The sequence below is a fragment of the Pinus tabuliformis genome, chromosome X (assembly GCF_031772625.1).
Source record: "Pinus tabuliformis cultivar Carrire ecotype Pingquan chromosome X, CPIR1, whole genome shotgun sequence".
NCBI classification, from domain to species: domain Eukaryota; kingdom Viridiplantae; phylum Streptophyta; class Pinopsida; order Pinales; family Pinaceae; genus Pinus; species Pinus tabuliformis.
In genome coordinates, this window is record NC_142308.1 from 32,358,592 (window position 1) to 32,377,118 (window position 18,527).

Here is an 18,527-nt window from a genome sequence, read left to right on the forward strand (position 1 = left end):
ATTGGGTGATATTGTTTTTTAGTTTGATATTTATCTTTAGTATAAAAATGGATTGAGAATTTTAAAAATCTTCCATTGATTACAATCTATTTATATAAGTTTCCACATTATTTCCAGGGAAGCCCAACCCTCCTAGTAAAATTGTATATATGTGCGTTACATTTGCAATGATATTATTGTTTCTCATATTTACCAGCCTTTCATGGTATTTGGTTATGGATAGCCGCTATCTGCAACCACTGGTGGCGATTTCGGTAGTTCTGGTGTTGGCCCAACTGAGAGCTTCTGCCAGCGGTATGGACTATGCAACGGTTTGATGTTTGATATTTATTGTTTGAGTTGAGGATTTATGTGATAATCTCTGTGTGTATTCCTTTCAGATGGCGGCGTTCAGTATGATCGTTTCGCCACCACAGAGGTGAGAGGCCAAAGTGATTGTTAAATTAAAAGTGAAGAAGTTATTTCTGCAATAGGATTAGATTAATACAGTAGAATATTCTGTGTATTCTTATTTCTGAGAAAAATCTGTGGTTTGATATTTGTTGGATATATATATATATATATATATATATATATATATATATATATGTGTTGCAGTGCCTGCAAAAGCCACCTTCACCTTCATACGGAGGAGGAATTATCGTGAATCCCGATATAAACAATGGGGTCCAGGGGTGGACTCCTTTTGGAAACACCACGCTGGAAGTACGATCGGCCCCGGACGGGAATAATTATCTGGTCGCTCAGGGAAGGAAAAACAGCTACGATGCTCCCTCGCAGAACCTCAATCTGACCCAAGGAATGATGTATACTCTCGCAGGTATGGTATTTTTATTAATATCAATATTATAGAGCCAATTTATTGTAAGTAGCATCAAAATAGAATTTATAGTTCTTAAAAACCACACCAACTAATTACGGAATCATGATAAACTCTAACTAAACTTAATTACAATACTCAAATACTGAAGTAAATTACTATTTCCAACATTAATCATTGACGTAATTTACTATTTCCAACCTTAATCATTCATTTTTTCATTCCTGGTCAAATTTATAAGATATTCTCTAATTAAGTTCAACCAAACTTTGGCATAAAATTCTCAGGCATTGTATCATTTAATTTCAGCTTGGGATTCAATTTGAATGGTTGAAATACCCTTTAGCCAATGTAATGGGACTAGATTGGGTAATAACGAGGTGGGATATTTGGGTCAGCGTGGTTGCAGATCTCGGGAATAAATACGAAGAGTGCAGTTGTGAAGGCCACGGTTGCTACTAATTACAGCAACGGCGGAGCTGGAACTGACTACAACTGCGCCGGGACTGTTATTGCACGCGCTGGTTGCTGGTCTCTTCTCAAAGGAGGCCTTACCTTAGATTCCTCTCCCTCTTCCGCCACGTTATACTTTGAGGTACCTTGACATTTAAGGCTGGTACCCAATTCCATTTATTTTTTGCAATGTTGTCTAATATCGCCTGTCTTCCAGAGCAACGATACGGAAACAGAGATCTGGTTGGATAGTGTATCGTTACAGCCGTTTAGTCCAGAGCAATGGCAAGCACACCAAGAAGCCAATATCCAACAGGTATTATATTATTACCCTGGGATTCCAATTATTAACATTAAAATTTATTCAAAATGCACTCTCTGGGAGTAAATGAAATCTTTTAATTCCATTATGAATCATTCTCAAATGGAACCTCCTTTGGAATTATTATTTTACTCAAATTAAATGGAATCTTTTTATGAAATTTCAAAAACTAAAAATTAATTTTTTCAATTTTCTCTTTTCATTTTCAACTCGCTTATTGCTCAACAATGCTGGCTAAAATTTGTAATCAAAATGGTCGAAATTGAGTTTCAGTTTGTATTATATGAACATAATTTAAATCAAAATTGAGTTGGTATTATATTTTGTATTATATTAATATAATTCAACTCAAAATTGAGTTTGAATTATATATTGAAGGTGATATCTAAATTGCAGTTTTAATATTGATCGTTTGACCGTTTTTTTCTATTACATTTTTGAAATATTTGGAAATCTGCAATCAAGACACATAGAGATTAATTTTTTTTGTTCATCAAATTTTTTAGATATTCAGAAATTTTTAGTCAAGATACACTAGGCAACATCTAAAATTAAACAATATTCAGAAATTTTTAATCAAGATACATATTAGACAACATCTAAAATTAGACGTGTCTATTTTGCTCCAAGATATATGGAAATATAAGTTAATTATCAATAATTATTAAGTAGATGTTAGAGATTTAACCTCCACTGAATAATCTAAAATATTTTTAATAATAATTACAAATTAAAAATTAAAATTAGTTTAAAATCATATCAAATGAGTTTATAAGTTTTTGGACATATAGTATTAATAACCCTTGGTATAAAACTTATTTATAAACTACTAATCTTCATAATAAAGAATAAATTATATATATTTAATTCACTTTTAATTCTTTTTATAAATAATAATAATAATATAAAATAAAATTATAATTCAATTATTTTTTCGTACCTATTAAAATATTTTGATGTATATTCATATTTACCACCTATATAAATGTTACCTTTAATACTTGATATGACTTTAACTGGTAAAATGTAAATAAAATGAAATAAATGTTTATCATTTACCATATTTTATATAACTTTAACTTGTGAATTTAAATGAAATGAAATAAATGTTTATCATATTTGCCCATCATTAAATTTTTTATGTTTTTAATTTTTTTTAATGTCTGTACCTGTACCTCTTTTAATATTTTTTACTGTGTTGCATGGGTACCCCCACCTGGGGGTGGGGTTCTCGAACCCGTCCCGGGTTCCGCACCCAAGTACCAGATTCGGGTACGGGTTCTTCCCAGACGACCCCAAAAGAACCGGGTTCTTCAAAAAAAAAATTTGGGTTCTTTTCCTTTAACGGGTTCTTAGGTTCTTCGGGTGCTTGGGTTCTTGGGTTCTTCGGGTTCTTCAGGTTGGGTTCTTTGGGTTCTTCATAAAAAAACTATATTAAAAATTTAATTTTCAAATAATTTTTTTTATTGAAATTTAAAAAATAACTTATAACAAAACCTAAAAACTCTAAATCAATTCTTGTAAATCAATTTGGAATGAAACATTCTTCCACGGTCCTTACCATCAAAACCTGTGTTGCACGGGTACCCGCACCCGGTTTTTTAAGTTTTTTACATTCTTGTAAATCAATTTGGAATGAAACATTCATTCCCGAGCCAAATAACCATCAAATTATAAACTGTAAATGCACACATATAGGTTCAGACATTTTCAGTCAAATAGAAAGTAGGATTGAGACCAGCCATAAGCTATAATCAGCTGATGCTGTTAAATGGCGAAGGGCTATTTTGGACAATGGCTAAATTAAGTATCAAAATCTGCCAATTTCTCACAGCATTCTGATAACATCATGTTAAGATTAAAACTAGGAAAATATGCCTAAATCATATATGGTCTCTACAGACTTGTACACCAAGTAATCTCTAAAAACTGCGAAGATGTTTTATGTTTAGATAATTAATATTCAGGCAGAGCTTCGCACTCAAAGACAAACTATCCCTCAAGCCATCAAATGGCTGCTGTGCATTTTATTGGGAAACAAAGACTGATAAGCATGTTTTATGGAAGGGTAAGGCTGCCATTGTTTTTGGGATTGCTTTACCACAGAGCACACCATGCATGGGGCAGGTGGATGATTAGACATCAAGAAAATTCGAGACCACTATCAGGTTGAGAAGAATCTCCTATGAAAAAATTGTGTTTTTATATGGGAGAGACTAAACATTCAAAGCAAAGTTACAAGCTCAAGCTCCAGCCAGAATGAGCAATTTCAATAAGGAGAGAAGCTGTCGTGAAATTAGAGCAGGAGGCAAAAATGTTAACACTCCTTGGCTGTGTAGGAGGAAGGGTCTGTACAACCACAGCCTGATTTATTGATAGGCATCCTTGCAAATGAACCTAAGATGTATAGTTATTTTAAAGCCTGTGTGTGACAAAATCTGTACCAAGTGTCACCAAAATAGATGAGTCTAGCATTTATCCTAGTATGTATTTTGAATTTTCAGTTTTAGTAGTAGCCTTGAGCTCTCTCACATAGCTGTCACAGTGTCATGGTTACACGGAGAATTTTCAGTTTTAGTAGTAGCCTTGAGCTCTCTCACATAGCTGTCACAGTGTCATGGTTACACGGAAAAGATTGAAAAGAACAGTTTTTTGGTGATAAATTTGGAAATTTCAATGTCAATGTTGAATGTTCAATGATGTGCATGTTTAAATGATTATCATTAAAGTTTTCTTGTTTAAAGTTGAAAAAATATACAAATTCAAATTTCATATATATTATTAATTATAAATTTATAATTTATAAAATATAATTATTAAAATTTAATATTATTATATTACTCGACGAACCCACGCACCCTGTTTCCAAAAATGCCGTCCCCATCCCCGCACCCACATTTCCTGGGAACATAAATTTTTTATCATATTATTTATGACATCACATTTGATATAGATTTAACTTTCACATTATTTTGCAATGGGGTAAAAAAATTGGAAATCTTGGCCCATCATCCTCCATCTCAACATTCTTTGAACATTACAATGATTTTTTCTGAACTTCATCTACAACATAAAGATTGCTGGGTTGTTAATTTTTGAGTCTGGTGTGTTGTTAATTGAGATGGGTACATATTACAGAGTCGCAAGGGACATTTCATTGTGCACGCTGTCAACAGTACAGGGCATCCATTGAAAGGAGCCAAACTATTCATCAAGCAAGCCAAGAGGGACATTCCCATAGGATGCGCTATAGCGAACACAATACTGAACAATAGTGTTTATCAGGTGGACTTAATCACTGAATTTACCCAGTTTTTCGCTTTTTATTTCATCTCGATTGAAGCCATTTTGATTTCAGAAATTATCCTTTTAACCCTTCATGTTTGGCTGAATTTTTTTTTCCTTTAAAGCTATTATAATCTAATTTCAGAAATGGTCTCTTAAGCTATTATAATCTGATTTCAGAAATGGTTTCTTGAACGTTTCAACGTAGCAACATTTTTGAACGAGCTAAAATGGTACAGCACGGAGCCTGAGCAAGGGCAAGAGAATTACAGGGACGCAGATGCCATGGTGAGCTTCTGCAAAGAAAACAATATAAAGATGCGGGGGCACAACATAGTGTGGGAGGATCCAAAATATGTTATGCAGTGGGTAAAGAATCTGAATGCCCAACAACTCCAAGAGGCAGTGGACAATCGAGTCCATTCAGTAGTGGGAAGGTACAAGGGCCAATTCATCCAATGGGATGTCAGCAATGAGATGCTTCATTTTTCATTCTTTGAGGACAAGTTGGGGCCCAATGCCTCTGCAAATATCTTCCAACTGGTTCAGCAATTAGATCCCTCCACTCCATTGTTCATGAACGACTACAATACAATCGAGACCTGCAGTGACATGGCCGCCATACCCGATGCATATGTGCAGAAGCTGCATGACATTAGTCGGCCAGGGCTGATTGAAGGAATTGGATTGGAATCCCATTTTTCAAAGCCTAACTTACCATTAATGAGATCTGTATTGGACAAATTGGGGTCTTTGGGTCTGCCAACCTGGCTAACAGAGGTCGATATTGACAACGACGTGAATCAAACTACACAGGTAAGCAAGCTTTCAGGTCCATAATTTCTCTTTTCAATAAATCAAAACGTCTATGAATCTCATGTTTAATGTTTGGAACAGGCCGAGTATTTGGAAGAAGTACTGCGGGAAGGATTTTCTCACCCTGCTGTGGGAGGCATAGTCATTTGGTCGGCATGGCCGCCTCCCAGTGGATGTGACAGGATGTGTCTCATTGACAATAATTTCAATAATTTGCCTCCAGGCAATACGGTTGACAAATTGTTAAAAGAATGGCAAAGCAGAGGCATTAGTGGTTTTACTGATCATGAGAGCGGGACCTTCAATTTTTCAGGATTTTACGGCGAGTACACCGTCACTGTAAAGCATCCCCACATTACTGGTACTAATTCTTTCAAGATTTCGAGAACATCTGAACAACCACAACACATTAGCGTTGTTGTGTAATTATCAATGAAAAGATTGTAACCTGCGGTATATACTAACAATGATATAAATATAAAGAATTAAATATATACAAGTAATAGAAAAACGTAGTTGAGATGGGGATTCAACGACCCGAGTTAAGATCTCAAGATGGCTGTATGTTACACTCGGATCTCAACAACCCCATGTTAAAATGGAGATATGCGTGTGTATGGAAGACTACCACTGAAATATGTATGGAGGTGTGTGTCTATGGAGGAGAACCCCTGCAATATAAATTACCTTTTTCAATGCTGCCTTCTGGTTGTGCTCGCTACTGGCCTGCCTGGACTAAATGGCTGGAGCGCCCCTGCAATATAAATTACCTTTTTCAATGCTGCCTTCTTGTTGAGCTCGCTACTGGGCTGGACTGAATGGCCATACGTTATAGAACCACATTCTACTTCGATGTCTCAGGTTTGGAATACAGGTGATCGGCATTCATTATAAATACATGATTTGGGTACGCATCAATTTACAAACTAATAACATCTCTGCTTTACAAATATCTTTACACAACGTAATAAAGATCATTATCTGCCCTTGTTCTGGAGTTGGCACTTTATCTGCTTCATGTTCTCATTCTATGGATTCATCTACCTTATTTAAAATGAAAGCAGTTGATTTTTTCTGTGGAAAAAATAAAATTGATTGATTTTTGTTAAGATTTAAACTTTTTTATTATTATTATTAATTATGATTAGTGTTTCAAAATGGCCATAAATTTACGTGTACAACCTTGGCCTTCATCACTGCACTGTTAGTATTTGTTTCCCATATCTGTACCCATGCTGATCAATTATAGTGTGTAATTTGTTTCCCGAGACGTTTTCAAATATGTTGAATATGTTTAGTAAATCACAGTTATTATAGCTATATGGATTTACTAGGAATGACAGATACATGATTGAACACAAATAAAATACAGGTATTTTAAATATTGATAAAACTGGATTGAATATAAAAAAATTATCTAGATTAAAGGATAGTTAAGTTGATAGAGTTTTTGTTGTTCAGTATCACAAAGGTCAAATATTCTCTCAACACCTTTGCATTAGGATTTACTAATTTAGTCAGCAAATAAATCTTTTCAAAACTACATATTTATTCACAAACCAAATATTTATTCACACTCTTCGTATTTCTAAAAAAATTCTAGTCACTCAATCTATGGTTCATCTCAAGATTCACAATAATTCCTCCTGTGGATGAAGGTGGCTTTGGCCAGCAGTGTAGATAAAAAGGCCACCCTATGGAGCCAAATACAAAAACAAGAAATTTGTCGATTCACAAACATTTATCATCCAAGCTACATGATCTCCTACTGGGTAAAGATACCTCAACTACAAAAATTTTGCATTTGAAAGGGAAGTTCACCCTCCCACCATTGGGTGAAGGTGTCTTAACTAAGTCATTTGGAATTTGAGAGTGGACCCTCCCTACCTCAATTATCATTCTAAAATCAATCACTCCAAATTATTGAGTGACTAAAACAAAGTCTCTCATTATATATATATTTCCATCTTTTGAATGGAAGTTTTTACAATGAAATTTATAGATTTATACTGCAAGGAATACTAGTGTAGAAGATTGAAGCTATGTGTTAGATATAGAAATAAAGAAATTATTTTAACGTTCACGAGGCTAAAGATAGTCTATGGGACAAATTGTTGCTTGATGTATTTGGCCTTTTTTCTGTAAAGCTTCAAAATAAATGCTTCCAGCTTCTCCACAAACCCTTGGCTAAATAGATTATCCCCAAAGCTAACTGCCAGCATAGCATATCATTCCCTGTTGTCTTTGAAAGTCTCACATTCTAAAATGAAATAAATCAATTCTAAAATTAATTACAAGTCAGTAACAAGACCTTGGAATTTAACGTTTTCATAACTAGAAACAAAACCAGTCCCTCATAATTTATTGGGATATAGAAGTGGGCAATAAGATTAAGCGAATTTGAGGAGTGTCGTGATTTACGATGTCATGAAGTACAGATAAGTGGAACGTTCGTAGCTGTCTTCTTTGGAATGTCTTATCCTCAACCTGGAAAGGGTTGTGCCATGAAAACTTCGTCTTAAAACAGAGAGATTCTTCTAGGGTGGGGTTGATGACCTCCTTATAATATCTTAATTTTCTTTTAACTGCTAAATCTTTCTCACACGACATTTTTTCTTTGAACTTAGAAGTAACAATATTTTTGATGTTATTAATGTTTTGCAATGCAACATTCTCGTCGATCTCCCACTCGTTTAACCAGGCCCTGGTGTCTTTATACCAAGCTCATTTGAGCCTTAGGTGGTTTTGGCTGGAATTTAAAGCTAGCTTAGGAAGTTTATGGTCTCCTATGTTATTGAGTTTGTGCTTGTATAATAGAAGCCTAGTCATAGCTAGGCTCTCGATAGGGGAAAGACCCACTTCTATAAGAAGAATAGGATAGGGTGTGTTGCTTTTAATTTTGAAGTTATACGTTATAAAACACTTCTGAATTTGCTCAATCTTTCTCCAGGATTCTCTAGAGATGCTACAACCCCAAACCTCACATCCATATAAGATAACCGGAGTGACTAAAGTTTCAAAAAGGAACTTCTTTCTATCCCACATTACGAGGTTTGTCGTTTTACAATTATTTTCAAGACCAAAATAAGCTTTCCATCCCCCATTAATCCTTTTCTCAATGCTATAGTTCCAGTATAGTTCCAATTGAGCTTGTGATGAATATCAATTCCTAGGTACTTGTAGGAAGACACTTCCTCCAAGTTACTATTGTCATACATAAAATTAGCGTAAGTGTTCTTCTTGGATTTGATAATCATAACTTTGTTTTTATCAGTGTTAAAAATCATACCCATGGTAGAGCAGAAATCCTTAAGAAGTATAAGTTGCTTATCAAGATCAGATGGGCACCTTGCGAGAAGAACAATATCGTCAGTGTAGAGAAGAAGGATGATGAATATCCCATCTAAGATCGTGCCAACACATCCTGCTTCCTCTAAACAACCCTCTAGCTTGTCAATGTAAATGCCAAATAGGGTAGGGGAGAGCGGGCAACCTTGTTTAACTCCGATATTACACTTAATATCTTTCGACCACCCCTCATTGTTCTTTAACTTGGCAATTACATTCTCATATAACCTTATAGTGGCAACTCTCAACTCAAAAGGAACCTTTAGCTCTTCTAATCTGTTCCAAAGGTTGTTTCTAGGAACTGTATCGAAATCCTTTCTAAAGTCCACAAAGCAACAAAAGGGATTGGATTTATCATTACGACATTCCTCCATAATGATCCTAAGCGTAACGAGGTGGTATGTTGTTGAGTGTTGTACTCAACTTCCTTTCCAAAATAATACCATATAACTTGGCTAGGAGAGGGCTGATCATAATTGTCCAATAATTAGAGGGGTTATTTGTATCCCCACTTTTAAAAATAGGGATAATGAGGTTTTGAGTCCATGGTTTAGGGAACCCTTGCTTGATCGCTTAATTGAAAAGCTTGTGAATGTGGGGGATGAGAACAGGACCTCCAATTTTTAAGATTTCCACCTAGTAACCTTCAATGTCCTTAGCTTTCCCATTAGACAAGCGATTAACCCCAAAATCAATGTCTTCTAATGAGAAACTTCTTTCGTTGTGAGAAAGGTTTCAAATTTATCCATGACATTTGGAGATTCATAAAGCTTTTTAAGATAGAAATTCCAGTCGTGTAAAGCAATTTTATTATTATCTTTAGTTTTCCTAGTTAGAATCTGCCTCCAAAATTTCTTAGGAGCTACCTTAGAGAGGTGTAAGAAATTCTCTTGTCTTTTACGAATATACTGCCCTTTTTTCTTTTTAGTTAGGACTTTGTATAATTTTATCTTGCCAATTTTAAGAGATTCATCAACAACTTCCTTAATTGCTCTCCTTGCATTTTACAATCTTTGTCATACCATGGGTTGGTTTTGCTCTTTCTTTTATTACTTGAAACTTCAATTGAGAACTTGTTAATAGAATATGAGAGGGTTGTAGTAAAATTATGATAGAGATCTTATATGTTGTCTATACTAGATAAAGGAAGCAAATTAGTTTTTTAATTCATTTAAGAAGAGATTATTTTTATTTCTATCAAAGATTAACTTCTTTTGGCTATAAGGATTATCTTCTATGGGATCTCTATGCATGACAAAATTGAGAGTTATAAGTAAAGGCCTATGATCAGAGTCAGGCTCGTGGTCGTTTAAGATGTCAAAATTTGTTATTTCGTTGTATAGAGGGACATCGGAGATAACATAGTCTACCACGCTGCTACCACGCCCATGGATGCAGGTCATGTGGCTAGAATTTGAGCCACTTCTTTAGACCGTTGCAAATTATGAGATTCTGAGCACTACAGAGCTTGAGTAGCTCCGACCCAAAAAAATTCTCCCCGAGGTCTTCAGAGCTCCTTTTGTACCGGCTAGCTAGAGGAAGGTCTTCGTCTAACCAAAGAGGATTAGGGTTGGAATGATTGCTTAGAAGAATAGCTTGGTTGCTTGAAGTTCGAGCATTAAAGTCACCCATTAAAAGGATATTGCTTTCATTCCTTAGGCTAGAAATAGCATTCTCTAAACCATTGTAAGGACTATTTTTATCTAGATTTTTTTTCTTATAGAAGTTAGAATTGATGGGGGGAATAACAAATTGCTATGTAGGTCTTTTTATCATAAATGTCAGTAATTTCTATCCAACTATATTGGTTGTAAGGGTCATTTTTATAAATCCTAGCATGGGGAGAGATGTTCTTCTTAATGTAACAAGCTATATCCCCAATGCCTCTACAGGTGGATCGCTTATTCCAAGTAGACCATAATATAAAGCCATCTATGTTAGGGACCTTAGATTCTTCGTGCTCCCAAGTTTCAACAAGCAAAATAATATCAACATCATTCGAGATCCAACTTAGCTTGGGGCCTTTGTTCCATGGAAAACCCTGACAGTTCCAAGAAAGAATCTGGAGCATGTTGAATTGCTATTTATTATTATCTTTTTGGTTTCTATCTCGAATAACGGCTTTTCTATTTATGATTATTGCCCATTTTCGTTCCTTCCTAGCTTCCTTTACCTTTTGAACCTCCTTTCTCAATTCTACTTGATCTTTTGGAATGAGATCTTCATTTATAAATATTCTCGTTCCTTTTAGACTTGAGGTTTTACTAAGTATGTCATACTTATGGTCATTAGAGCTCACCTTTATTCAGATCAACCTTCCTTTATTCTCAGTTAGTTTCTCCAACCTTGTTGCTTCTGTGAGACATGTTGTTTAAATTTGTAATCTGTTATGTAATTTTGTCTGGGTTATGGCTAAAGTATCCTCGTCTACCTCCTCTTTCAAACCTAAGATTATAAGGTTCAAGGCCCTTTTGTTACACTCATGGTCTAATTCTATCAATTTTTTCATCTCATCTTTAATTGGTTTGCTATCTAAAGTATAAACATCTACTTGCTGAGATGTTTGGTTCATATCTTAGTTTTGTTTTTCTATAACCTGCAACCTAGTCTCCATTGCCTCCATCTTATTCTCCAATAGTTATATTTTATTTTCTATTTGTTTTTGGATCTTGTCTTCAAGAGATGTGAATTTATTTTCCAGCATCTCTGCTAACTCTATTTGTAACATGACTTCTCTTTCTTCTCTACATTTCTCTAAAGACTATATACTCATAGAGGCTCTGTAGAGTAACTGTGCTAGGTCTACCTTTGGTAATCTTTGGTAATTGTGGTGAATTATTCATACTTGAAAATATATGAGCAGATATGTATTAGAAAAATATAAGGAATGTGTGTAGAGTAACTGTTTTAGGTCTACCTTTGGTAATCTTTGGTAATTGTGGTGAATTATTCATACTTGAAAATATATGTATTAGAAAAATATAAGGAATGTGTGTCGGTGCACGTGCCCCTGATTGTTTTTCTATTACTGCAGACAGATCGTGAATTATTACCGTAGAGAGATCGTAAATTATGACCGTAGAGATCGTAAATTATGATCGTTTAATGCATATGTTATTATTTTTATAATTAATAATAATAATAATAATTTAAAATAAAATTATAATTTAATTAAGTTTTAAGATTTATTTTAATTGTGATAATATAAAATTCATAAATGAAATGAAATGATATTTTAAGGTCCACAAGATTAAAAATAGTCTATGAGACCATTAGTTCCCTATTTTTTGCTTTTTGCAATTCAACCCTTTTCCGATTCAAATTGATGATGAGCTGGCCCAACCTTCCAACAATCCCCTCACTAAAAAGACAATGCGAAGAAACTGATGCTAACATGTTCTCATAACATTCTCTGATGTCTTTGAATACATTACATTCCAAAATGAAATGTTTTTCTGATTCCACAACCCCAAACATGCAAAATGTACACACCCGTTCTTCCCAAGCTTCTTTAGGCCTTTTCCACTATCTTGTTTCACACCGAAATTGATGTAAGTTGATCCTTAATTTAGCAATAAGACCTTTTCCCTCCACAAAATGCTAGCTCCAATGAACTCTTTTTGTTGTAGATCACATGCAGGGCTGAATTCCTCAATGCAATATTTCTTCTTTCTACCCAACTCTTTCCCCATACCCTTTTACGAAACTTCTCCATAACAAAATCCTTTAGCTCCTTGCTATTTGTGGGATAGGCATTGAGGTAGATATTCCATTTTTGCATCCATGTGTAGTTTTGTTTCATCCATGTTTTCTTTCTTTCACCCATGTCTTCATTGAAGATAACATTAGGCCATCTACCTACTGTCATTTTCTCAATTCTTTTTAGATATCTTATGAGTCGCACCATAGCAATCGCTTCAATGGGAGTTGCTCCTATTTCACTCAACATTATCTCATAAGGTACTGAACTTTTTATTTTGAACTTGTTCATGATCAAGCATTTTTGGATTTTCTTAATTTGTTTCCATTTTGAGACGGGAGTGCTACTAACCCATAATTCACAACCTTATAGCATTACTAGACAAACTAGGAGTTCAAAAAGCATTTTAATCATTTTCCAATCCCATAACTATACCTCTCTACATCTGTTTTGAAGAGCATATAATGCTTTCCACCCTCCTAAAATTCTCTTCTTTCCGCAGTCCTCCCAATTGAGTTTGTTTTTGAAATCAATCCCAAGGTACTTGTACTCATTTACTTCTTCAAAGAAGAAAGTATGTTGGCTCTACTTCCTTTTATTAGAGAAAATCATTATTTTGGTCTTGCTAGTATTGACTTGCATCCCCTCTTCTCTACAAAAATTCTCAAGGGAATATAAGTGCATTTGCAATCCATGGGCCGTGTTAGAGTCGGTCTGGTCAGTCCTCCGTCAGAGATCACAACTCTTTATGCATTTCATTTTTTAGGAGTCACGCTCCATTCACTCAGCTGCATTGCGCTAGGGGCATGCCATTATCTGACGGAAAAGGTCATTGCTAGTCATTTCCCCCCATGTCTGGCTCCTGCTGGCTTAGGTCTTTTGTCAATGATCACCAAAGTCCATGACAATCAAGGCCTGGTCCTTTAATGGATGAAAGTCATTTTCAATCATTAGGTCTAGGGATTAATCAATTTGGTCTTTAAATATGTCCAGTAAATCCATGCAGGCCAGAGTGAGGCCCTTACAAAGTAATGATTCAGAGAGTTTCATCGTCATATTGATAAACTTTGACTGTTCTTCAAAACTCTGTTTTGAAGAAAAGTCAAACAGTGTCATTGGTGATAAAATTTTCAAAAAAGTCGTCAGTTGATTTCTTCAGATGCAGACATGGTTTCCGTGGCCAAATGTCCTATCGTGCAATCCCTGCAAAGAGTGCCGAAAGTTTCATCATTTGAGCTAAAATTTCAAAGGGAAAGTGAAAATCAGTGTTGCTTTAAGTCAGTGAAAAAGTGTTAAAACATAACATTAGAAAAATGGGTTTTTGGAGAAGAAAAAATTTAACCCATGACTTCCAAGTCTTTATATACAAGTTTCCACCAAAATCAAAGCCATTGTGCAAATCAAGTGCATAGGGAGAAATTGCAAAGTGTTTGAGAGGCAAAGTGCGTGTTTGGAGAGAGTTGGAGGCAACTTCCAAGAGCGCGGCGCACACAGAGGGCGCGGCGCACACAGAGCCATCCCTCAGTGTATTTTTTCAACGGGCGCGGCGCACACCCACAAAGGGCCAAAACCGTGCCAAACTTCCTCAAATTTCTTGTGAAGCCCCTCAAATTGAAAGGTAGGCTCTATGACATGACTTGTTCATCAAAGTTTATAAATGATATGGTGGTTATGGCTATGTTTGAATGCAACAAAACTCATAAAATCAACCACAAGAAAACACCAAAGGCCATTTTTGCTAGGGTTGCATAATTGTGGTATTGAGGCCAAGGTTCCATTTTCACCCACCATTTTTCCCTCGCCTACCATTTTTCCCTATCCTCCCTTTCTCATTTTTCCTATTATCCCTACCCTAAAACACTACCAAACCCTATTCTCTTTCCCCTCCTCTTATTTGTCAACATAACACCCCAAAAACCTACCCTATCAAATACCCAAACCCCCTACATATCCCTAAACAAACTTCTCCCCATAACCCCTATTCCCATCACATTACTCCCCTCCTAATACTCCTTTTTGTTTCATTGTTCCTTTTGGTGGCAGATATCACAAAAGCACCCAGCTTCACACCATCATTAAAGGGCAGCCTAAATACAGTACACACAGCAGTCATGGCATCACAACATTCATCAGAGTATGAGATGGAGACACAAAGTGACTCATCCTCAGAAGAGTAGGCTCCCAGGAGACATCACAAGAGTGGCAAACATGTTAGGGATGAGCCAACCACCCTCACAGAATTGCAGGCATGCCCTCTTGCTATGTCATGTTTCCAGCATCTATCATGTTTTGAATTTTGTCAAAGAGTGGCTAATGTTCGAGTTCATCATGAGTTGACCTGTCTTTTTGTGCTTCACCGACATGGATATCACTCTATCTTGGTCGGTGTCACCTTCAACACTGACACCCGAAACTGTCTCATTAGCAACCAGTATACCGAATGTTGGAGAACCATGGCATAAGAAACAGAAAGTTGATCGGCAGCATTATGAGCCTTACATTAAGGCTAGTTGCTTGAGGCACCTCACAAGATTCTTTCCATTCAGATATTTTAAATATGAATATGCTCCACTCATGCAGCTAATGATGAAGTACTTCAGCTGTGAGGGGAGGTTCTCTTGTCTATATGCCTATCACATCAGGTTGCTCATGCACTTTACCAGGGTACAGATGATGAACATCCCATTTTTCATTTGCAGGAACATAGAGAGGATGAACACCTTCATGCAGCACAAGACCCCTCAGCAGCAACTTAACAGTGTTTATCACTTTGCTCTTATTAGGATTTTGGTGGATCATCAGCTGGGATTGCAGGGCATTGCTTGGGAGGACTTCATCTCCCGTGACTTCTTCAGCACTTCACAGGTATTATCAGAGGTTAAGCAAGAGGGTGAACCTTCTCGTCGGTATGAGCGCCATGAGACTGCTAGTGTGTCGGTTTTCATTACATATCAGAAAGGCACCCGACGTTTGTTTGCAGTGGCAAAGCGAGTGTTATCTCCACCCGGGGTGGAAGGGGCCTCGCTTCCACCATCAGCATCACAGGAACAGGACAAAGGCAAGGAGCCAATGCAGGATGAGGGACCTTCAGGTGAACGAGAGACCGAATTTGTTCTCCTTCATGATGATGAGACAGATACAGAACCGACAAGTGCACAGCTCAAAGAGATCATCCAGGAGCAGCAATCAGAGATTGAAGCCTTATCCCTTGACTTGGAGAGGGCTAAGTGGAACATGAAATATCTGGAGCAGAGGAACAAACAGCTTGAGGATCAGCAAGCGATCATGGAGCTACATGTAGAAATTTTGAATAATTTAACACATATTCAATGTTAGCCTCTCTCATAAAACAATAATAAATCCAAAACAAATTAATTAATTAAATATTCCAAGTTAGGAATTTGTGCCTAACTCTTGGGTTGTTCCTCTAAGATAGGAGTTAGTTTAGGTAACTCCTATATTGGTGTGTCTGGTGAGAAATTATCTCAACCAAAGGAGAAATTATCTCAACCAAAGGTGTCTAAGATAGCACGCACTATCTTGAGAACACTGTCTCTCATCTATTTATTTGTAACACTATATTCAATATTTTTGTAATGAAAATGGGTAATGAGAGAGAAGCATGAGGCTTCAGCCTTTTTCCGCCAATATTTTGTCTGGGTTTTTATGTGTGATTTATATATTTCTATGAGTTAATTTCTCTTTTCAATATGTGGTATCAGAGCTGAAAGATACCTGTTCTGCATTTTGTTTGAATCTGCAAGTATATTGCTCTGGAAATTGCAGGAAGAATTTAGCTGCATTCAAGATTCCCAAGAAGGTTTTTTTGTGACAGACTCGCTCCCTAAAACAGCCAGCGGTAAAATCCAGTGACGCGCTATGGCTGAACAATTCGGGCATCCGTGTGAGTTTGTTCGTAATGTATGCTGAGACAATGGAAAGAGATTGCGTGAAGATATTTGCAGTGATACAAAGCCTGTGGTATCGGAGCGATCCAAATTCAAATATAGAAGAATCTCCCAGCATCGTTTGAACTGCTTCTTACTAATCTTCAAATGTTTCCTCACTTCTTCAACTAGATCTGGAGGTGGAAACCACCCACTTTTATTTTTGGGTTTTGTGCTGGAGGCATTACAGGTTCAAAAGAAAGGAGGCGTATTGTATCCATGCAATCGCGTAATTCCTGAAGGGACTCGGATGGTTTTCTACTGTTACATCATAAGAATCCCTCGAAACTGCAGTTTTATTTACAGCCTCTAAAAGAAGTTGGCTTCCTTCAACGAAAAGAAGCACAAGTGGTTCCAAGTGTGCATGCCATTCTCGTATCTATGGATCACTCAATTCAAGGCAGAATATCTTGGACGAGACTCCCAATCTCTCTGAATCTCCTTGCGCAGATAGACCCTTATCAGTGAAAATTTCACGTGTTGCTGTGCGCTCACCTTCATTATGGATCATACTTTCGATAGATTGACTGTTACTTGAAAAACTCTGGATAAAGGCATTACAGTCTTCCACCAAGCCACATCCAAATATTCTCTTCATAAGATCTGTCAAGTCTATTGCTTCTTTCTCGCTCTTTCCTTCCTCAACTTTGCACTCATACTGGATATCCACATAGGCATGAAATGAGAGGGCGTTCAGCCACACATCAATTTTCAGGCCTTTGTAGCCATAGATCTTCCCATGTTCCCCAACAAAATGTTGCATATATTCTGGGTTGAATGATAAGCTTTGATCCTCCACTCCCTCTGCATCTCGCATTTCCTCTGGGGTGCTCACAAGATGAAGTGATATGCAGTCATTTGCTTCAATTCCTGTGTCTATGGCGAACGCTACTTTCCGGCGCTTCGGCTTGCCTTCGTTAGCCTTCGTTTTCTCTGGTTCGATCCTCTTGACGGGAGCCATTATTTCTTATCAGAGATTTGAAGGCCGATAAAATGTCTGAGAACTGGTATTGAGATATAAATGGAAATGCGAAGGCGGGAAATGTGTTTTTGTTTCCTCTATTGGAGTGCCGTCACAGTCAACAGTCTGCTTAATCCTAAAATTACATGTAAGTGAATTAATTTTCACATTATGTGAGAGAATGAGTGGGGTGAGAATGAAGTTTAACACTTAATGTTTTCATGAACTTTAATGGGTTAGAGTTAGTGGAGGATAATATTTGGGACGAAGAGAGAATTAATGGTGAATATGATGTGAGATGAGAAATGCTGCTTTAATTTTTGAAATCTTTGAAGTGATAGATTTTTCAAAGGAGAGCTGATTGATGTAGGAGGTTGAGTCAGGTTTTTGAACGCATTTCCTTCCAAATTTGTGAGTGTCAAATTCTCATTGTTTGAGAAAGCTTTCATGGCAATGTTGTAAAAGATGAAAGGTTGATGATCTCAATACTCAATAAAGACATATTATTTGTGGTGATTGTGTCCTAGATCCACCCGAAATTGAATAAGGGGATCTAAGGTACACTGTGTGTGTTTGATGGCGCATGTGTTTTATGGATTCATGTTTTTGCTTTTCGATCTGTGTCTAGTTGTGACACATCAATAATTTCATCGCATACATAAAGCAAGCACAACACATAGCTGCAAGAACAACACTACAACAAATAATCAAAGTTTTCAACATCGCCATTCTACCTCAACGAACAATTTCACTCAAATGCAATCAAGTTCATGAAACTGCAAACTCCAGCATTTCAAAGCAAAGTCTACAATCAAGTTAATGAATCTATAAATTTCAACGTTTCAGAGCACAGTCTACATCAACATTGTTGAACT

The 18,527-nt window shown here is 36.4% G+C and overlaps 2 protein-coding genes across 2 annotated transcripts; one reads left to right on the top strand and one right to left on the bottom strand.

Moving 5' to 3' along the window:
* The first annotated feature begins 215 nt into the window (after nt 1–215).
* Nucleotides 216–6,203, top strand: LOC149138186 (endo-1,4-beta-xylanase 5-like). Its single transcript, XM_089450275.1, has 8 exons — nt 216–294; nt 381–418; nt 598–820; nt 1,219–1,415; nt 1,491–1,589; nt 4,734–4,880; nt 5,061–5,696; nt 5,778–6,203. Exons 1-8 carry the CDS (start codon nt 216–218, stop codon nt 6,120–6,122), a joined length of 1,764 nt encoding a protein of 587 aa, XP_089306401.1. The 3' UTR covers nt 6,123–6,203.
* A 10,852-nt stretch (nt 6,204–17,055) lies between these two features.
* Nucleotides 17,056–17,779, bottom strand: LOC149138187 (putative histone acetyltransferase type B catalytic subunit). Its single transcript, XM_089449108.1, has one exon. The coding sequence runs from the start codon at nt 17,650–17,652 to the stop codon at nt 17,071–17,073; it is 582 nt and encodes a 193-aa protein (XP_089305234.1). The 5' UTR covers nt 17,653–17,779; the 3' UTR covers nt 17,056–17,070.
* Between the last annotated feature and the right edge of the window lie 748 nt (nt 17,780–18,527).

What these genes read in the sequence shown, in the direction of transcription:
- LOC149138187 (XM_089449108.1), bottom strand. Translation starts at nt 17,652, where the DNA reads ATGGCTCCCGTCAAGAGGATCGAACCAGAGAAAACGAAGGCTAACGAA.
- LOC149138186 (XM_089450275.1), top strand. Translation starts at nt 216, where the DNA reads ATGGATAGCCGCTATCTGCAACCACTGGTGGCGATTTCGGTAGTTCTG. An exon ending in TGAACAATAGTGTTTATCAG is followed by an intron (nt 4,881 to 5,060) that starts GTGGACTTAATC and finishes ATCTGATTTCAG; the next exon opens with AAATGGTTTCTTGAACGTTT. An exon ending in ACGTGAATCAAACTACACAG is followed by an intron (nt 5,697 to 5,777) that starts GTAAGCAAGCTT and finishes TGTTTGGAACAG; the next exon opens with GCCGAGTATTTGGAAGAAGT.